Genomic DNA, 22,497 nt, shown 5'->3' with positions numbered 1-22,497 from the left:
ATCCAGGGGCCTTCCTGTCTTCTATGAGTAGCCTAGTGGTAGGGCAGAGAAAGCTTACAAGGCTCAAAGGTGTTTGTGGACCTCAACGACACTGAGGACACGTCTGAGTGAAGGGGCTGCACATGAAGTAAATGAGCTAGCATATGGAAAATGTCTCAGGGTGTGTCCTTCGGCACTCCAACAATAAAACCCAGGCCTAATCAACTAACCGTGACTCCAGCAGACTATAGTTCTATATATGGCGTTCCCACTTTCAAGTTTGCAACTGAGTTGCTTACTTTCTGCTTGGCTAAGTAAAAAAGAGTTTTTAAGTGAAGCCTCTCGGTGTAGCTTCAGGAAGCTGGAAGAAACGAAGAGCCACATGTACTGTCCACATGGCATTATTACCCAATGTCTGAAGAGCTAATGCAATGACTTTCCTGACTCCAATTACTCATTTCCTTCTTCTCCCTGTAACAGCAGTGCACTAGACCTGGAAGGGTTGTTTCCCTCCTTATATGAACCTTTGGCCTAGTGATGTACCCCTTAAGGCATTCTACAGTCACCGAGAGACGTTATCCCTGCCCTATCTTATTGCTTAATTCCATCTCTATTTTAGGCTCCTGGAGTCATTTGGCTTCGAACTAACTCTCTGATGTGTGATCTTTGAACAAGCCTCTCTGTTGAGTTACCCTTCATTTCTCACTGTTCCATTTCAATCTGTTCTGGCTTAAGTAGCTACTGCCCCTTAGTCTGACAACACATTCAACAATTGTAGTGAACTCTTACATGACTTCTCTCAGAGGAAGATATGATACCATCAACTTTTGATCCTAACAATCTGTCTTTATTTCTTCTAGTAGTTGATGAGGATTTTCACCGGTTACCCTAGTGGGCTGTCTTAACTTTGAATCCATGGTACCTACCCACCCCTACTTCTTTGTAGTTTACTCTTACTTTGGTAGCTAGACAAAAAAAAAAAAAAAAAAAAGTTAAAATAAAACTCCAATCTGACTTTCTGTCTAACATCAATGTTTTGTTTTATTGTAGTGTTAAAAAGTTAACTAAAAATGTAGCTCTTAGTCATACACACAGGATGCCACAACTGGATAGAATACCTAAAATCACAAGGATTACCCATGTCCGACATTCTAGCCACTTATTCTGCTTTCCTTATTTAAAGATACTGTGCATCAACTTTTACAGATGTTAATCATGCTCCCTTATTTAGACCACAAGCGTAGGGGAAAAGGGCAAGGACCATACACCACCTCACCAGCACATCTGTATGAGTAGCTACTCGCAGCTGTTTGATCATCTGCACAGATGACATTGCATTTTGAGGACAGCTGCTTGGGATTAGGGTCTTGCAAAAGCAGTCTAACATGAAGGTAAAGCAGCCGGGGGAGCAGCAGTCTGCTTCATCTCTCCAGAGAATGGTTCAAGTCAGGCCTGGGATGGATCTAGGTTGAGAGGAGGTATAATTACCCTGGACCAGAGTGGCCTGAGGTCGTGTCTAGCAGACTGAGTTCTATCTATCAGGGTCCTTTAAAATGCTGACTTGGCTCCTTAGAAATACAAAACCTCAAACATAATTTATAAAGGTCACTGGGAATGGCCCGGGTCAGAATAACTTGAGTTGGTTTTGTGCCAATTCGAAGACAGAGGAAGTGGCTGAATTGTTAGATAAGCTCCTGGAGAGTAAGTACTACATTGCTAACTCCAAACAAAGAATAAGAGGGCTTTAGCATGGAGTTTCCACTTGGTAACTCAAATGCCACTTCAGCAATGAAGTCTGCTCTTGGAATGCCAATCAGAGATTTTTATCATGACTTGCAAACCAGTTGTGCTCTTCTGAGAACAGAGCTGCCACCTGCAAGCACTGTAATTCAGCAGAACTATGCAGAGGTGAAAACGGTAAGAAAATTATTTTCAATGCAGTGGGAAGTATTCTTAAAGTAAGTCTGCTTCTCTGAAACTCACAGAAACAGCGCCTGTTTAAAACAAAAAGCAGTTGCAGGGAATCAAGTATTTAAGAACCCTCTAAATTCAACTTTGGAACAGAATTATGCTCTGCTTAAGTGCGGCTCACAACTACACAGTGAACACCACCTTTCAGCTAGGACAAGCAGGATAACAATTAGTAACTTTGGCCTAGTTTCCTTCACAAGAACTACTTGTGCATTTATAGACCAAAGCGGATCAAGCATATTTTAAAAGGATGTGTTCCAGGGCTATCTTGGGAAAGTCAGTGCATATGGTCCTCACAACAGGAACCTCCAGTTCTCATACATTTGCTCTGGATCCTCGCACACATGGGCTACAGCTGTCTCTGCATAAAACTGATGCAATTTAATTTTGTCATTTATATCATCACCTGGGCACTCAGATACCAACTGAGGAAATGTGGGCAAGACAATGTTCTGTCAAAGTAATGATTTCAGTGGAACTTTTATAGCACATATTTGAAAGCATCACACACAGAAGTTAGAAAGCAAAATTGTTAGTAGATGGATGCAGTGAACTTTATGCGTTGAAATAGGCAGAAAATGTAACAGAAGTATAGAACTGTACCAGGTGTGGCAGGCAGTACATTTGTTCCGTGAGTTCATGTTACACACACATACTATTTAACACATATTAAAAGGCTTGAAACATGTTTTTTGAGGTGAATGAAAGACCATACTGTAAACATATCAGACTTGTTTATTCCTTAGAAAAATAAGACTGTACAGGGCAACGGAGTTTTTTCATAAATAAAAATAACAGCATCTAAATAAATGTTTGTGCTTAGAAGTCAGCAACTGGAAATCATACTTGCAGCTTAGGTCACTGAAAAATACAAAGCATCCTTATTATCACTAGATAATGCCTTAAACAACAATTTAAAAACAGGATGTCTGTAAATTTTCTATAATGCATTATGATACAAATGTCTTTATCTTCTTTAATACTAGCTCCTTTTTTATGACCAAAAAATATTTATTTTTTTTGTAATTTCTGCTAAACAGATCATAATTTATGATAATATTGGTGTATTTTGTGGCAAAACTAAAACATTCACATCTAGCACAATCAGCGGTCAAGTATTAAAAAACAGGTGATTAACAAATTATGAAACTAATTAGAAAATGAGTACTTTAATGATTTAAATGCTTTATGACAGCATAATCAATACCCAACATATACATCTCTCATACATCATTGTTGGATTATCAAGTGGCAATAAAATTCACCATTTCCGTATTCACTTTAAAAATTTGTCTGAATTTTACCTGTCAATCCATTAAGAAAAACAGAGTACAGTAAATGTGAAGTTACACACAGACAGTATGTTTATGGATGGGTATCAGCTAACCAAGATTCAGGTGTAGACAAGAAACCATTTACCAGCAATTTAAAGGGAAAATAATGCTGGCTTACGTTTTCTAATTCCTTACATAATTTCCAAGTTGATTTCCAAGTTGTGTGTAGTCATTCTAGTAGTATCCAGATTGGTAATCTGACCGTTTTTCTCTTCTCCTCTCTCTGTTTGTAATAATTTCTGGCTTTTTAATGACTGCATAGAAGCCAAGCAATCTTGTTATTTTCTCACAAGTTAAGTTTGGTCAAGTATTAGAAAGCATCTCACTTTGTTTTTCTGAGTCTACCTGCTCAAACACTCTGGCCGTGTAGTTTTCGTCCTACCATTTTGCTTTCTGTAGTGCTGGAGATAAAACCCAGGGACAGCGGCTCCTCCATCCCTTGAGTCACTTATTTAACTCAGTCTCCAACCATTTTGCTCTTTCTGTAGTGCTGGAGATCAAACCCAGGGACCGCGGCTCCTCCATCCCTTGAGTCACTTATTTTAACTCAGTAACAAGGATTGAAGGAACACCAAGGAGTCAATATGTCTTACATAGGAAACCATCACAATTGTGATTTTGGGATGATCTGACATAGTGATATACTAACACTAAGAATGGTTCGAACAGGTTTGAAGAAGTTTTATGGGACAGGCTATAATTTACCACAGAAATATGTTAACTGGAAAAACACCAGTCCCTCATGTGGCCACAGCAGCTGAAGAGTTCTTGGCTCCTCTGTCTGGGCAATCTGGTCTAAGAGAAGTGCTACTGCAATGTTTGCCAGGCTTGTCTGCCTGTGGGGAAGCAGCTTGCTCTTGAGGCTCTTTGTTCTCTTCAGCCATTCCTGAGGACACACTCTCCCCGTCAGGCTGACACAGCCTCTCCGCAGTAGCCACTTGTTTGCCTGCCTCTGCTTCTTGTTCTCGAAGCAACTGTTCAACCTCCACCTCCAGTTCCAAAGCCTCCTCATCAGCGTGCACGTCCAGCTGCTGCATCAGCTCCTCCAGTTTCTTGGCCTTCCGGAGTTCGTTCTGCTGGATGATGGTACAGAGGTGTTCGGTAAGCTGTTCTTTTGTCTCGGTTTTGCGCTGTAAATCCAGCTTTGCTGTAATGTACTCAGCTTCAGCCCGGTCAAAGCGCTTCCTGTAAGAGCACATGCAAAGATAGGTTCACTCATTTTCAGTGGTGAAGCTTTCTCAGTCAGAAACAAACCCAAACTGCGGACTGCAGCTATGGATACTGATACTTTAACAATGGCTGGCAACAGGGAAGGTAAACCAGGCTAGGATGCTGTCACAATCACAACATTTTCATTTGGGTTTATCGCCTGTGGTTCTTCTGTATGTCTTTCCAAGACTGTGTCTGAGTGACAGCAGACACAATCAAGAAAGTTCACTTCATGGCAAGTTAGCTCAGGGTGAGGAAGAAACAGAGAATTCAGACTATGTGGCATTTAGCACAAACTACTGCCAACCCAACTACTTTCAAGCTATCTGTGTGATACTCCGAATACCCAGAACCTACTCTCCGAAGCCAGCACAAACTAGCTTTAGTACAAGCAACTTCAAATACAGTTGGTTAAATGTTTTGTCATAAAAAAAGGAATTGTTATTAATGGAGATAAAAACAGTTGTAACCATAACACATTATAGAACAGTTACAAACATTCTATTTGCCTCATGGAAGGGAAAACAAGAGGTGGAGAAAGAAAATTCATATTAGTGGACTAGGGAAATATATTTAATGAAAAAGGAATGAACATAATGACAGAGCATACTCAACTAAATGATGCCAAGTGAGGGCAATACCAAGTGAGGGTAAATACCAAGAAGAGAAACCACCAGGCCACAGTCAGTTTAGGCGGGATTTCTCAAAGTCCACACTGATAGTTTGGGCCACAGAGTTCTTTCTTGTGAGGGGCAGGTTGTAGGATGCGGAACGGCGCCGCTGGTGTTATGCATTAGTACCAGCACACACTAAGCCACACATCAGAAGTGTCTCTGCACATTGCCAACATCTTTCTGAGAGACACACATGCTCCTAGTTGAAAATCTCTAGGCTAAGCTGTTTTCATTGCACGTAACAACAGACTATTGTTACATGGAAGAGAGATTTTATAGGCTGAGAATATAGCTCAATGGCAGGGTACTTGCTTAGCATACATGAGGAGGAGGAACAGAAAGGAAAGGATTGCCATTTTAGGCATCTGCTGTGTATGCTGTATGAATGGGTAATGCCGGTCTCTTGTGAAGTTAGACAACTCTAGGGGATAAGCCACCCTGAAACTTCCCCCAGCCCCTTGCCACTGGGTTGCTATAAATAGTAAGGGTATCCTGTCTTCACTTCCTACATAATATGTTACTTCTCTTTAAAACAAAGTAGATTTTTTTTTTCCTCTCCAGAAAGAAAAGAAACTCCAATTTATCAACTAGTTCAATTTAATTGCCACTAATATTTGTGAAGGCCCTGTTGGATTACCAGTTATGATGACCTATTTAATTTCACTCATTCTAATATGCAGCTTTAAGTATAATTTACAGAAAATAAGAAAGAATTACACCTCCTGCTGTTAAGACTCTCTATCTTAAAAGGACATACTGAAAACTATAAAAGGCTTTGACTGAAGAAAACTGAAGGCTTGAACCTGTACTCTGCTGTCCACTCTGTGTACTTTTTGGTCTTAGGACCCATGGGTATCTAGCCAAACTAGCAGGATACAAAGACCAGTATCACAGGCAAGTCACCAGAATGACAGGCTTCTCTCAGTGCTAAGAAGTCACACCATTTCTACCTGTGTTCTCCTTTATATTCAGGCCAAAACAGCCATCAGCTGTGGCTATCAGATTCATTCCACTCAATTTCTCCATATCCAGAAAGAGAGCATGGATAGGCCTTTCTCATCTCAGTTTAAATAGAGTTCTTAATGTTGTTGGTCAGGAACCACTTTAGCCTGTGAATGAAATGGCCTGGAAATGGATATAAATCTTTGGTGTACCACCAGGGTCAACATCTTGAGTGAAATACTTGGATTCCTGCAGGAGTAGAGAAAAAGTCATGCAAAGACCAAAAACTAGTAGACTAACTGGCAGGGACTGAACCTCAGTCTTGGGTCTATCTGTAAAACAATGACAGCAGAGCCACAGAAAACTGTGGCTTGAGATTCAGCAGTATAAACAGTCCAAGAATCCTTTCCAGTGCCCAAAAAATGATTTCCCCTTCAGACCACCCAAATAAAAACTATCAATGCCATTTCCTGACATGTATCTAAAACTACAACTATAAGAAATTTAGAGTTCTGGTGTTTATAGTTTTAAAACTGTTATTTGCATAGTGCTCATTTATTATACTCCTTTTATTTCACTGTACCTAATACACCTAAGAATGAATACACCATTTTTCAATAACCACCTAGGAAACACAAATTATGTTAAAAGAACTTTATTGAGTAGTTGGCTTCTTTATTTCTACATTTGGTAGTATAACCTGCTCATGAATGTTTTAAGTCAAGAGTGCTGACAATAAAGATATATGAATACCTTAGCCTTTTTTGCAATTCTCTTCTCTACAGGTCTGTTCCTACGTCTACTCTCCATCTCTGCTTCTCCAGTCAGTAGAGATTTACAAACTTGGGTTCATGAATACTGAATTGAAATTAACATTTGCAATCAGGTCCATGGGTTTTAATTCATCCAGGCTCACCCCAGATAAATCACTTAAGATTCTGTATTTTGTTTATTTATTTAAAGTCTTTCTGGCCTAAAGCATGCACATATATTCTCCTGCAGAGTGACTGATGTTTAAAATATTGGTTAGTTTCACAAACTACATGATTAGCCTAGGGGTCTTGTCCCTCATACTGAATCTGGGTATGATGGGTACTCTGGAAGAGAATAATAAGATCATTATACATAAGACAGTAAGACACACTGAACTGGAAATGTAATTATAGAATTGTTTTGTTATTTTAAGGGGACACTGAGTGATTTAATGTTATTTAAAGGTTTAAGAAATAATTTGTTGGTTTGGTATCTTTGAAGTTCTTTAAAAAAAAAAAACACATAGTATTTAACCCTTTTTATACCACTGGGTTCTTTACAGGTCTCTCTCTCTCTCTCTTTTTTTTTTTTTTCTGAAAAGTTCGACTGTTTTATGGATTAACGTGAATTTTATCCTTTCTTAGAATTTTGGAAGAACAGAAGAATCTCAGCTAATAAAACTGGATCTAAGCAACATTCTCCCTCTATCTGGAGACACCATAGGAAGTTTTCATTCTTATCTACCATAAAAACTGAAATATCAAGAAAACAGGGGACGATGTAAAAAAAATGATATGGTAACTGAATAACTTATCATCTGTTAATTTCCTGGCGCTTTGTTCAAAGTATTACCTCTCAAGAATATGCTAATAATGTCACTTTAATATTTTTGGTTTTCACTGAATACAACTGAACTTTTAAAATTTATCATGAATGTTGAAAATAGAGAAAATTGACAGAGAAAGGTATTTTGATGCTGCTAGACAAATTCAAATATGAGTGTAAGCTAAAATCCAGCTTTTCAAAAATATTAATTTTGAATCTGTGGAACTTTAGAAGTTAGTTTCCAGAACAGATGTGATGGAAGGCTTTAAGAGGAGGGAATCTGAATTCCAGTGGGTCCCAAATACAATCACATGGAGCCTGTGCAGGAGCGGGCAGAGGAAATGTGGGGACCGGAGGAAACACGTGACTATGGAAACACAGGATGGATAGCTGTGACCACAAGTTAAGGAATAGGTAGGTATAGCCATCAGCAAAAAATTGATCCATAGGGTCTCTTAGAAATCATGTCTCTGCTAACACATTTATTTTGGGTTTCTAGTCTCCAGACACGCAAGATGAGAACTTTCTGGCATTTTAAGGCATACAGCTTGTGGTAATTTGTACACTGTCCTAGGGAAACAATGCATAGTCATGGCCTGGAGTCTAAACAGTAAAACAGATCATGCAATTGACGTATCAGTGTTCAGAAGAGTCCTCTCAAATGAATTTCTTCACTCTCAATGACTGAAAGTGTATTTCTAAGGATAACAAGGAAATGTGAATTCCACATGCAATTTATCATTTCAACAGGAAACACAAGTATCTGTAATTCCTCAATAGCCACAAATACAAATATAGAAAATTCTGTACTAATCTTAAGAATGAACAAAACACAATTCTAGTTCCAGCTAGGACTGTCTGTGGCTTCTCTGATTCTCCATCAGAGCTTCACCTTTGAAAAAGAGCCTCACACATCAGCAACCACTCAAAGTTATGTCAGTAAAAGCATCATGCAAATGATATCTTTAGCTTACTAGACATACGAAATAAAAATATATGATGTGAAACACTTTTACTGTCTAAGAATTCTCTGCAGTTTCAGTAAAAAAAATGGTAATTCTACCTTCTCTACGATTTTTGAAAGCTAAATTGACATTTTCTACCTAATATTCAATGTGAAAAGGACATATTTCTGCAGCTTGCTCAAAAGTAAAACAGACTGAACACATTGTATTTATGTATTTAGGAATGCACACACAAACAAACACACACACACACACACACACACAGAGACACACAAACGCTACCAACTGATAAAAGAAAAAGACCACAAATTTAAAAAATAACAAGGAGGATACATTGGAGGCTTTGAAAAAGAGAAGGAAAAATGATGTAATTATATTATTATATGTAATCTCAAAAAATACAAGAAATAATTTAAAACACACACATACTCAGACTTTTCCTGCTGAGCCAGGACAACAGAATGCTATGAACCATCTAGATCAGAGGCTACAGAGGTGTGAAAACAACCCTCCGGCAGCTCCGTTGCAGAGAATAAGATGTACTAAAAGTCAAGGCTGAGTTTATTTATAATGAAATTCTAGTTACCTGCTTGACAGTAACAGAAATTGGGAACTTGTGGTTATCAGCTTCTGATGGCATTAATTTAGGCTGTCCACTAATAAAGGCAACCCATTATGTCTCATGAGCAAACAACAATTACCCAAATCACAGGAACAACCACAGGCCTCTTTCAAACACTAAACAGTGAATTAAAACTATCACCAAGCATTTCCGCTTTATTAAATTGTTATATAAACATTCTGATGCTGTGGTTTACCCGAGACTAATGAAGCATTCTGATTGATTTCTAGTGTTACAGGGAAAGATACAAAGCTGAATCATTAGCACAGCATTCCCTTGTGAAAAAAAGACAAACTGGGATGATTAAAGCAATGCTGAAGGGACTGAGAACCCTGAAATTGGGCGTATTTTTTGCCCTTTTATCTGTTTGCAAAGCCCATGTAATGCTTTACATGTGTTTATTCACTTTAAAAATATTCCACAATGTGTTTTTCCCTTTAGAAAAAAGGGAAGCATTAGAAAACCAAGGAAGCCCATGATAGCATAGCATTTTTTTTTTTTTAAATAAAGTATAACCAAACAAGGAAGAAACAAACTTCACAATTCTTAGAGGATATTAAAGAAAATATGTCCATAATAGTTTTTCTTTCTATTTATAGACAGACTTAGGCCTGAACTTTCAGTGATCCTCCTGCCTCACCCTCTTGAGTGTTGGGAATATATGCAGGTCCAATCATTCCTAGCTTATATCCAAAAATTATTTCAAAAATTTAATTTTCTTACTTTGATAAAAATAATTTGGCTCCAATTCCATAAAGGCAATAGCAAAGAGTCAAATTTTTAATGGAACAGAGACTAGGTGTTAGAATCATTTAGTTCTGAAACAGGCTAATCAGACATATAATTTGATAGATCCTGAAACACTCAGGGTCTTGAATGTTAATGCGCTGAAGGATAATCAGGAACCACTAAAATGCAAACGACTAATTCAGGAAGAGTTGTAGCAGGAATTTCAACAAGGTTGAGCCGTAGGACAGGCGGCCACTTGAATCAGAACATTACAAATGGCATTCTCATGAGATGTTACTGGTAATTTCATAGAACCCACTGGCACGGTTAATAACAGACACGACTTAAGCCAGTCTGCTCAGACCTTCTCCCCTACCCACCGTGCATAGGAATACTCTAGGCTGGCCTGGTCAATTCTGTTCCTGAGGATTCCAATATCAGCCGACACCATGTCGTCTAAGGCTTGTAACTCCTTCTGAATCCTCTTTAGTTTCATGGTCTCTGCTTGAGTCCTTTTAGATCTAGAAAACCAGAAATGTGAGTTGGAGAAAACAACAACAACAACAACAACAACAACAACAACAAAAAAAAAAACACTTTAAGACCACATTTCCATACATGGTACACATAGAAAAGGATGGCAATTAAATCAGAATTGAAACAAATGTTCTTTTGTTCTTGTTTTTCTAAACTTTCTATTAGTACATATAATTTTCATGAAGAAAGCAAAAACTAAAATTTTTATAAAAGTCCCTGGTTAACACTTCATTTGTGAACTTACATCTACTCACTAAAAAATGTCCTGAAAGAACATGTCAATATTCCCTTCATATCAAAGTATCCAACATAGCTTTCCAAAGCCCAGAATTCTATTCTCCTTCTGGAGTCCATTTTAACCTCTCACCCTCCCTTGACATAAAGAACACTTGTCTGATAACATCTATGTTTTCAATTTCCTCAGCCTCATCTTGTTTCCTTGGAAAACCATCAAGGCCCTTAGAATTATCCACTGGACTCACACCATCTTTTCTATTGAAAAGGGCACGCAACTCGATTATCTGTCCCTTCACCATACACAAGTGTGTGTGCTCGTGTGTGTGTATGTGTATGTGTGTGTGTGTGTGTGTGTGTGTGCACATGAATGCAAGTGCGTGCACATGGATTTCAGAAACAGAGTCATACATAGAAGTGAAGCTATACTCATGAATCTACTCATTTCGAAATTTTACACAGGCTCTCTAGGAAGCAGGGCATCCCCCAGTGACCCTATTGCAGGGCAGCTTGCACTCCTGACTTCTGCAATAGGCTTTTCATCCCTACGCTGCTGTCCCTATTTTATTCTTTATTATTTTATTCGGCCTTAAACAACGGCCGAACTATGGAAGCAATACATTCTTTTAAGACAAAGAACAACATAGCTGACACTGGCTCCACACTCACAATTCTCCTGCTTCTACCTGCTGAATGCCAGGATTACAGGTGTGCACCACTCCAGTAAGCTCAATACACCTAAACTTGTTTGTAAAATACCCAATAAACAGTCTCTACCCTTAGTAAAAGCCAAGAGAATCCTTTTAAAAGCATAATTACTTGCGGAGAAAAAGACAGTTTTATTATTTTATATTTTGTTCTTCTTGAAATGTAAGTCAACTTCTGAGTTTAATATTTTTATTATACTTCATGAGAAGTTGTTATAGAAGGGAAAAATATTTTTCAAATGTTTCTGAGTTATTCTCATATCTACCTATCTTCCTTTCACCTCTTCTGCCCTTATGCCAATTCAAACCTCAAGAAGCAACAGTTTAACCCAGGGTCTTGCTCTACAGCTGTGCAGCCGAGGCTGACCCTGCACTTAGAACAATCTTCTTGTCTCAGTCTTGGCAGTGCTGGCATTGCAGGCAGATTCTACCACTCCTATCTGAAGGTCTTAAAAGCAAAACGTCATTGAATAGTTGCTTGTGTTCTGTTCAGTAACAGAACTTAAGGCCACAGGAGAACAGGATCAATAAGCTCAAAGCACAGGAAGAGCAGCAAAGGCATGGAAGAATGGCTTGCTTGCGGTGCTGCAGTTGGGGCAGGTATGATAGAGTACACGAGAAGAGACAACTGACACACTCAACACTGAAGGTGAGGGGGGAAAACAAACCTTGCCCAGGGTGTATGACAGCTACTCTAGGTCACCAATAAAGCACAGGCAATGATTTCAGAAAGTGCCATCAAGAAACACAACCAATGTTTATGACGGTGTGAGTCACTCCTGCACTGCACTTCCTCCCCTACATGCTGGGCGGCTAATACATCAGAAATAAACCTGCATTTGCTGCTCATTTACACACACTGATACCTACTTCTCACGCCTCGTGACTGTGTGTTAACAGACGGCCAACACTGATGCCAGCCCTGCACTTGCAGCTGTCACCACAAACATGATTCATTACTTAAAAAAACAAAAAAGAAATCCTCCCTAAAAGGTAAAACTAGAATTTCAGTATCATGTAAGGCATAATTTGTCCTAAAAGTAAAAGTAGCAAAGTATCAGTTTATTGGGTAAGGCATGGGAAAATAAACATGAGCTCTACAGACATGACTGTGGGTCACAAGCCCCATCCAGATGCCTTACCTTTCCGCAATGGCTTGAGCCAAAAGGGCTTTCTTACGTTTATTTTTCTCTTCCATTACTCGCTGTTCTTGTTGGAGGACTTCCCAACGAGATTTTTCTTGCCTGAAAAAAAAAAAGTACAAAAATGAATGAACCCTACACCTTACCATTCTGTCTCCTACGCATAAAATTTAATCAGGCAGATTACATATATTTTCTTTCAAAAATTCCCTCAAAAGAAAACCATCTGCAGCTCATTATTCTGTTCTAATACGAACAAAGAACATGATCTGAAGTAAAGAGGCTTCCATAAATTGGACCTTTGAAATCTATATATGTGTATAATCTAGGAACCCACGAAATGGAAGCCCAAGTATTGTGGCATTCTTTTAGGAGTACAAAGAAATGTGTGCGTGGATAGTAACATATGTAAAATTGAAATCAAAGTATATTCGTATACAGGCTTTACCTTCTAGAATTTTCTTTATGCAAAGTCTGGATTCCCTCAATATCTTAATATAACAGCCAATACTTGTTTCTTACATTTTCTTTCAGTCTGCTCACTTCTCTCCAACTCTTTTTTTTTTTTTTTAGATAGGTTAAAACAGGTTTTTAGTTGAAACAAAATCACATCACTTTCTCCTTCTCTTTCCTCCCTCCAATCCTTCTATACCCCCCTCAGGTTGACAGACATTATTGTTATGGGCACATATGTGTATGTACAATACAAATATATATACAAATATAACCTGTTGAGTCCTTCAGCACCAACTCTTACAGTTTTAAATGAGTAGTTGTCTGAGCTAAAGGCAAATGGAATACTGCAAAACACAAAGTCAAAGATCTGAAAACATGTACTATATCTTCTAACATGTCCAGTTCTGAAAAAGATTACGGATATGTCCATAGTCATAAAGCTATCAACTGAAATAAAGGTCCCAGGAAAGATTCTTCTTCTTCCTACTGGTGTTTATCCAGCCCATCCAACGTCTTTAACCACAGACCTCGCAATCATTTCCAAACCTGCCCATGTGTTACTACAGCTTCCACCAAGGCTCAGCATCAGCCATGGCTCACGTTTTCCACTCCACAGGCTCTTCAGGCCCAGTTCACCCGGTTCCCATCTGTACACAGACAACTGTCATTCTCTAATCATAACTTTGACCAGGATATTTCTTCCCCTGGGGTCTCTGATATTATGCTACACCAGGAAGCAGGCATTCCCTTTATCCTTCCTCTCTTATTTTTCTATTCTTGAGCCTTTGCCTCACTCAGGAAAATGAGAAGTCATCACAGAACACTGTAGGATATCATTCTCCTTTCCTAAGCTTATCATTTCAGAACTCTTCCTTTTTGAAACCAATGGTTCCTCAAATTACTGTCTCCTATGGATGCTCCAGAGCATCTAAAACACAATGATTTTCCTAATGACATGTCACCCAAAATGTCCATCACAATCACAAACTCAAAGGCTTCCTGAGCTATAAGGTGGGGCGCTGTGGTAAAACAAAACAAAAACCAAGCAAAGAAACTTAATTCACATAGCTTTATGTATCTCATCAAAATGAATCCTGATAAAACTATGGTGAGCAGTACTCTCTTGACACAAAAACTGGACCAGGAAGGATGAGGAATATATTTGATAATGGGAAAAGCATAATATACTTTGAAAACATTCAGAAAAGGAAAAACAAATACCATTTTTTCTTCCCATTACAAAGAATTTACAAGTTAGCAAATGGAAATTTCTATTTGGGCATAGCTAAACTATATACAAACTATATAGGTTCTAAAACAAAAATCACTCTTATTATTTATTGGCTGTGTATGGTAGCTTTAGAAAGATAGTGTATGTGTAAATTTGAGAGGCAAGTGTGCGTGTGTGTATGTGTATATATACTTGAGAGGGGCCTTGCTATACAGCTGAGCTTAGCTGGATACTCACTACATAGGTCACTCTGGCCTCAAGCCTAGACAGCTCCTGCCTTAGCCCAAGTGCTAGACTTACAGAAATGGGCCATATGTCTAGCTTTAAGAAACATTATCAAATTTACAGGTAAATGGATAGAATTAGAAAAGACCATCCTGCGTGAGGTAACCTAGAAACAGAAAGACACGCATGGTATATACTCACTTATAAGTGGACAATAACCACATAATAGAGGATAAACATACTAAAATCTACAGACCTAAAGAAGCTGAACAACAAGGGGGATCCTCACTCAGAAGGCAAACAGGATTGACACAGGAAGTGGCAGAAGAGAGGGTATAAATGTCCTCTGAAAGACTCCACCCAGAAGGGGATCAAAGAAGATGCAGAGACCCACAGCTAAACTTTGGCCAGAGCACAGGAAATCTTATGGAAGAAGGGTATAAAAGGAACTGGAAGGGGCAGGAGCCCCACAAGGAGAGCAACAAAGCCAAAAATGCTGGGCCCAGGGAGACTGCAGAGACTGATATATCAATGAAAGATCATTGATAGAAAGGACCTAGAACCCCTGCTCAGATAGAAACCATAGACAGCTAAGTGTCCAAGTGGGTACCCTCGTAAGGGGAGAAGAGACAGTCTGATGTGAACTTGGTTGCCTGCTCCTTGAGTCTTCTCCCTGGTGGGATGACCTAGCCAGCCTACAGAGGTAGAGGATCCAGGCAGTCCTGATGGGACTAGGGTCAGACAGTAGGAGAGGAGGACTTCCCCTATCTGTGGACTAGGGAAGAGGGATAGGAGGGATATGGGAGAAGAGGGAGGGTGTTTGGGACAGGGAGGAGATGAGGAAGGGAGCTATAACTAGTACACAAAGTGAATAAACTGTAAATAATAACATCAACAATAATAATAAAGGAAAAAAGAAAACAGTATCTTTTTTACATCCTAGATAACTCCTCCATGAGGTGAAAAAACTTAGCACGTATTATAAGGCTGTTGTAAAGAGTAAATGACAAAACAATGTATTTAGTTCATAATACATTTAGGTGCTACATTCTAGGCAAAAACTCAACAAACTATATTTTTTCCAAGTCCCTTGGGGGAAAAGATGAGAAGTCTCATAGACTTACTAACAATTCCATTTTCTTTTTCTCCTCTTTGCAATCTGGCTTTTGAGCTCGAATCTCAGCATTTCTGTGATGGGAATTCTCAAGTCCTGGTTCTCGTGGTTGACTTTCAACACCTTGTGGCTTTCCATTGCCCGTAGAGGAGGTGAGTGTGAGAGGACTAGGAGCAGCAGGGGAAGAAGGACACGGTTTTTGATTGTTCGCTTTCTGTTTGGGTGCAGAGAGCAGCTGCTCTGGAAGTAATGCGGTGGATCCATCTTGAAGACCAAGCTTTTGGCTCTGTGCCAGAAGGGCTTTTTCTCGCTGAAGCTGTTGTCGAGTTTTTTTCACAGGAAGACGGCGCTGAGGTTCAAACGGATCTACATAAAAGAGAGTGAATGACAATTCCCTGTGTGAACAACAAATAACAATCATTTCTCTAAAAACATAAAGCAGTGGCATTAAATTCCCATCCTCTATCTTGAAAGTCCAGAAAAATCATCCATTTTCCTGGTTCAACAGTTCTTATATCATACTATTAATCAACAAAACCCAGCCTTGCTCACAGCTCATCTTTACAGAAAATCTATTTAATTGAATCAGGTCCAAGGACACAAGGCAAAGTTTTCATTTCAACTTGAGGACTATGAAAGAATTGACTAATTTAACTAAGTTGCCAAATGAATTCTCTGAAATATTGTTATTGGTAGTTTTGATTCACATGTTTTCCTATGCTGCAGAAAAAACTAATGGCTGTTTTTTCAAATGTGACACCTCAATTTAGATTTACACCTTCAAACAATGCTACTTACTTTAACAGTTTTAGCTTACAGATCAGTCAAAGGCATATTCACCAAAGACCAGAAAAGTTCTCATCAATGCACTCAAACTCATATTAACAGAGGCTGAAACAAGCAACAGAGCAGGATACAACAAATTCTAGGATGTTTTTTAAAGCACAAATCATGATCCTTTTGGGGACTATTTATATCAAGATTAAACTCTTAGGACAGATAATCAATAAATTTCACGACATTTACTATGATCTACAAAAATCATACTGTGTAAAATTATGAGTCCTTACAAGTGAACACTCAAACAAGACTTTTAAGGCTGGGCATGTCACACAGTGGTACAGCAAATGCCCAGCAGGCTATTCAAGACCCCAGGTTCAATCCCCAGCACAGAAAAACAAACAAACAAACAAACAAACAAAGACTTTTCAAGTATGATGTTTAAATTCTGTACACTGACCCCTAAAGTACAACTTTATTAATTTAAACTTTACAAAGTAAAGTCGGAAACTTTGCAATCATTAGGTTGGGTTCAGACTACTTCACTGGGCTCAACACCTGCCATTCCAGTTGTAACTTAACCCATGGAGACAATGAAATGTGAGATATGCACAGAAAATTAGTGAGAGAATATCTTATATCTGTATGGAAATTTTACCTGTCGATAATAAATCTGATGGCCTATAACTTAGGCAAAAAATAGGAGTTAGGACATCTGGCAGACAGAAAGGATTCTGTGATAGAGCCAGACCCATGAGATTCAACAGGCAAGGTTTGAGGACAACACATGGTACCTGAGCACAGGTAACCAGCCACACGGCAGACTACAGATCAGTATAAATGTGTTATTAAGTGATGAGCTAGTCAGAGAAGAGCCTGGCTAAATGGCTAAGTATTTGTATAATATTTTGAGTTTCATGAGTCATTATTCTGCGAATATGGGGTCAGGAAAAAAGATCCCCTGTAACAGAAAATGATTTAAAAACAAAAAAAGATATAATACCAAAATTGTGTTCTGTGTTGGTTAGTTTGAATCATCAACTTAATGAGATTTAGAATTACCTGGGAGATAGAGTTATGGGTATGGAACCACTGTTAGCGACACCATTCCCTGTTTGATATTCTGACTGTATAAAAAGAGAGAAAGTGAGTTTAACATAGGCACTCACTGTCCTCTGCTTTCATAACAAGGATGCAACACAACCAGTTACTCCAGCTTCTGCCTCCAAGACTTCTCCACTATGATGGCCACTACTCTCTGTTAGCCAATATGGATCCCTTCTCTCAAGTTGTTTTTGTCAAGGTATTTCATAACAGCCACAAGAAAAGTAACTGAGACGTGGACTTTCTCAGAAACACAAAGTATCCTCCTCTACAGTAAGAGATTATTGTTAGTTACTGTTCTTATTTATACCATCAAAAATGTCACTGAGGCTGTTTTGGGCTCAACTGAAAACATTAACTGAATAAGTAGTTCCTTTGTAACTCAACTATGTCTCCTTTACTTTCTATTTTTACAGAACACAGATATAAAGCTTAGAATGATATATTTTTCACTAACATCAATAAACAAATAAAGGCATATATACAGAACACACTGCTTCAGTATTATGTACTGGAAACTAAATAGCAAGACTAAAGCCAACCAAAGAGCATAAATCTAGTACAAGGAGGACTAGCCACAAAAATTTCTAGTCAGCTGCTTCCATTAAAGTAATTTAGGTCAATACAGCCAGACAGATTTTCACAATTAAAAACAGGCACTTAAAATATTTCTATATTTATTTATTTACTTATTTATTTATTTTGTGGTGTTGGATTGAACCCAGGACTTTTCACATGACAGGCAAGTGCTCAACTACTTAGCTCTGGCTCCAGCTCCTAAATAACAGTTTTATATAAATTGCACATGGTCTTCAATGTAAGGAACTGTAACAACCATAAAAACCTAGATTATGCTATAGTGTAAAACAACTCTCAATCTGAGGTGGCATGTTATAGCTAAAGGCCAGGTTGATGATACAGCTCAGAGGAGAAGCAACAGAGACTCTGGGTCCAATCCTCAGTAGTATAAAGCAACAAACATCAAAAACCAAAGGCCAACAAGCAGATGCTAGTTTTGTGAATACTGACAACTATTACTATTAACATTTTAAAAATTGGATAATCAAAAGCAGGGAGGGAAAAAAATCCTGAAAAGTCAAATAAATTTTTTAAAGATTTTATATATATGAGTGTTTTGCTTACATGTAACTTTAACATGTACATGTAGTGAGTCCAGAGGACAGAAGGAGACACCAGATCCCAAGGAACTGTACTTTACTTAAGGTTGCAAGCTGCCAAGTGTGTGCTGGGAACTGATCCCAGGTCCTCTGGAAGATCAGTGAGAGCTCTCAAGAGTGTCTTTTCTTCAGTCCTAACTTTTCATGTGTGTGTGTAATATAGCCAACACACTATATCTGTGAGATCCACTCTATATCTTGTACTCTCTGATCCTCATCTCCAATAGCATTTGAATCATGTGTTGATCATTTCCAATAATGGTGTGTAAGTATTTCTAAAAGTATTAATTTTACCAAAAGTGTACTGTACAAGTAAGTATTTCTTACTTACCATGTTGACAGTGTTCATGAACACTACTGACACTTTTACAGTTATTCATTTCAAGTGCTGAATCACATTCCATAGAGTGACAAAACCAGAGTTTCCCGATCTTCCCTGAGGGACACTTAGGTTGGTTTTAGATTTTACTTCTCGTACATCTCCTTACCTACTAAATTTTGCCTTGGATATCACCCCCAAACTACTGGGTGATAAGGCACAACATTAGATATTAAACTGCTTTCCAAAATGCACTTTGTAAAGCAATGTTTAAGAATACACATTAATACATAGTACTGTCTTAACTTTCGAAACCAAGACAGCCTAAGGTGGGACTTCACTGCGCTTTTGATTTCTAAAGCTCTGCTTCTTGCTGATTCATAGTCATATCTATTCATATTCCTTTTCTTGGAAACATCTATTATTTCTTTTAGTTTGTTTGTTCACACATTACTAGCAAAGAATTAATCACATAATTAAAGAAACTATTTCAATACAAAACAGAAATGGTCATACATCTAGGGAAGAAAAATCTAACAACAGAAAACATTCAAGATTTGTATGGGGAAAATTCTAAAATTTGTTATAAGGCATTACAGATGGTTTAAACAAGTAGAAGCATACGTTATCTTAGTGGTACTGTTAGCTACATAATGAGATAATGAGCTCAAGTATTGCCAAACTGATCTAAAGATTCAATGCAATTCTAACCAAATTCCTATTCCCTGAAATAAGGTAAATTTGTTTAAAAATTATTTCATGAAAGCATAAACATTAAGAATAGCAAGGAAATTACTAGATAAGAACAAAGAGATGAGACTACTAATATCAAGAATAATGAATCAGGTGAGATGGCTGAGCAGGTATTGGCACTTGTCACCAAGCCTGAAGACCTCAGCTCTGGTCCTTAGAACCCACATGGTAGAAGCAGTGAACCAACTCCTACAAGATATCCTTTGACTGCCTTGTCCATGCTACGGCCAAGGGGCCCATACACACATAAACAATACATAAATAAATTGTAAAGAATAATAAAAGACACACAGAAATAAATATTTAATCTTAAAACTGACAGCATGGTTACACTGCACTCTTCTATTTTTACATGTAAAATCAACCAGTGATCATGTGTGTATACCTATGCTACATATATGCATATATACATGTGTTGTGTATATGTATGTCATACACTCTTCCTGCCAAAATTAACTCCCATGTGTCAAGAGACAGTGTGGAATGTGTGTTAGCCTCACCTGGCAACCCATGTCACACACAACGCTACACTGAAAAATTAACATTCATTACTTTAAACAATTGGCTAAAGTTCTTTGTATTGCTTCAATTTAATCTGTTTTTGCCTAATTTCTTTATTATCAATACTTCTGTATGTATTTATCCCTTTCTGATCACATCCTCTTGCCTCTCTACCAATCAGAATTCTGTGTTTCATTTCTTTGATATTCTTCAGATACAGTCTTAAAATACACCTGCTTTACACAATTTTGTTCATATGTAAACTCTATAAGACTGTATCTACCCAGCTGCAACTTCCTCCTTTTGCAACTATTTATGTAATTTATAAATTAATAAAATGTGGCTAGTGATTAATAGAGTCCCACCAACTAGCACTTATTATTTATCCTCTTGCCTATTAGCAGACAACTAGTTTGTTTCTAACTTCTTAATATTATAAGCAAGGTGGCTAGGAACAATCTTGACTACACATGCACTCAAGTGTTTTAAAAGCACCATGTGCTCATTTTTGCTGGCAAGCGATCCCACCTTCCTAGATTATTTAACTATACTCTTGACAGCTGTGATGAAGATTCGATTTTTGACAGCAAGGTAGAAGACTTGGTATTTCTATGCTGATCACTGTGTTCCACCATGGCTTTGAATAAAGATGCGAAGCTACTTCCTCTGTTCTCACAGATGTCATAGATGAGTTGTTTTATGTGCACACTCTAATGTTTCATGACCAAATGACAGGCCTTGAAGTTCAAGTCTTTATCACTTTCTAACCAAATCCAAATTGAAGAAATATTTTAAAATATACTTTTAGATAACAAACATATCGAAGTCCTACATTAAACCTCTGCTGTGGCAAACTAACTTCTGCCAACATTTAATCTCCACGAGCTATCACCAGTGTCCATTAAATCCTCAGCATGAACTTGCTCTATGGCTACCACTTGTGCAATATCTGCTACCACATTATTTTACAATCTGTCTGGTTAATCTATAAGCCCCAGGTCTACAATCATTGACTCGTGCTGTAATCCTCCCTTAGAAGCCATTCAGGTGATAGCTTCGCTTTCTTTTCCAAGTCTCATTCCTTTTTACAAAAAAAAAAAAAAAAAAAAAAAAAATACTTAAACCGTCAAAAACCGGATCCCAAAAGAGAGCCCCTTCCCGACCTGGGTCCGCCCTCTGGCCTCCGCAGCTAAGAAACCCACCCGGGGAGCCCACAATCCCTGTCCGCCCGCTCGCAGCTCCAGCCCCTACGACCCTCACCCACCCGCAAGGCCTCCTGCCCTTCGCACACTCAAGACTCCACAACCGCGAGCACATACTCGTTACCTTTATTCTGCTTTAGCCTCCTCAGCTCTTCCTCGGAGAAGCCCGCCCAATCCTGAGCCATCCGCCCAGCCCTCAGCACCCCAAAGAGTGCCCAAACCTCGGCGCGCAGACTGCCAACACAGCTCCCCAGGCACATCCGGGTTGCTTCCGTGGACGCGGAGAACAGCCAATCAGCGCGCCGAGCTGTGGCGCGAGGACCCCCTGGGCTTCAGGTGCCGGCGCCCACGGGGCTGTCCCGAGCGATGCCTGAAGCTCTGTCTCAGCGGACCGCGCCGCCTGGGCCTTCTCCTCTCTTCACAGGCCTCTGTTACACGTTCCAGTTTTTCTTGACCCATAAGTTTGACAGAATTGGAGCGATGAGAATGTGAGGGAGGGCGGGGGACAACAGAGAGGGAGGCAGTGGCAGAGGAGGCCGAGAGGGAGGCGGGTCCTGTGTGACCAACTGAGCGGAGCCTACAGGCTGGGTTGCCTGGGATGTGGGCTGTACCGGAGCATCCTTGGCTTGTAGGTTGGGTAAGTGGTGGGGAAAGACTAAATAACCCAGCTTTATATCCAATGGCCAGTTCTCTGCTGGACAAAAGCAGTTTGCAGATTTCGTTTGCTTCCTACCTAGTTTGCTTTCTTGTTTCTTTGGTAGATGAGGGATCCCAAGAGATTTTGAGGGCCTCTAATTCACAATCCTCCTGCCAAGTGCTGGGATTATAGATGTGTCTCCATACCCAAGTACTAATTGATGAATTATGTTTTGCCTAAACCCGTCTTCTCGAGCTTTATTTCCTCGTTTTAAGTAGCATTTAGAAAATTAAAAAGATGCAAAGCTTGTCAATGTCAGGATTTTTTTTTTTTTAACAGAACAATGTTTTATTTCAATATTTCTTTTTCACCAC

At 38.9% G+C, this 22,497-nt stretch overlaps 1 protein-coding gene across 2 annotated transcripts; it reads right to left on the bottom strand.

Annotated features, from left to right (window-relative positions):
• Window positions 1-2,667: 2,667 nt before the first annotated feature.
• Gorab (golgin, RAB6 interacting) lies at window positions 2,668-21,733 on the bottom strand. Of its 2 annotated transcripts, XM_055624659.1 has the most exons (5): window positions 21,611-21,733; window positions 15,664-16,015; window positions 12,624-12,725; window positions 10,384-10,524; window positions 2,668-4,469 (listed from the first exon to the last, which is right to left on the bottom strand). In XM_055624659.1, exons 1-5 carry the CDS (start codon window positions 21,669-21,671, stop codon window positions 4,025-4,027), a joined length of 1,101 nt encoding a protein of 366 aa, XP_055480634.1. In that variant the 5' UTR covers window positions 21,672-21,733; the 3' UTR covers window positions 2,668-4,024. The 2 variants fall into 2 exon arrangements, with proteins under 2 accessions (XP_055480634.1, XP_055480635.1); XM_055624660.1 differs by lacking the exon at window positions 21,611-21,733 and having other exon boundaries at window positions 15,660-15,731.
• Window positions 21,734-22,497: the final 764 nt, after the last annotated feature.

The sequence above is a fragment of the Psammomys obesus genome, unplaced genomic scaffold, assembly GCF_907164565.1.
Source record: "Psammomys obesus unplaced genomic scaffold, mPsaObe1.curated_primary_1811, whole genome shotgun sequence".
Classification (NCBI taxonomy): domain Eukaryota; kingdom Metazoa; phylum Chordata; class Mammalia; order Rodentia; family Muridae; genus Psammomys; species Psammomys obesus.
This window is presented reverse-complemented; position numbering and strand designations above follow the sequence as displayed.

What these genes read in the sequence shown, in the direction of transcription:
- Gorab (XM_055624659.1), bottom strand. Translation starts at nt 21,671, where the DNA reads ATGGCTCAGGATTGGGCGGGCTTCTCCGAGGAAGAGCTGAGGAGGCTA. An exon ending in GAGAAAAAGAAAATGGAATT is followed by an intron (nt 12,726 to 15,663) that starts GTTAGTAAGTCT and finishes TTTTTTTTTCAG; the next exon opens with GCAAGAAAAATCTCGTTGGG. An exon ending in GCTCAAGCCATTGCGGAAAG is followed by an intron (nt 10,525 to 12,623) that starts GTAAGGCATCTG and finishes CTGGTTTTCTAG; the next exon opens with ATCTAAAAGGACTCAAGCAG.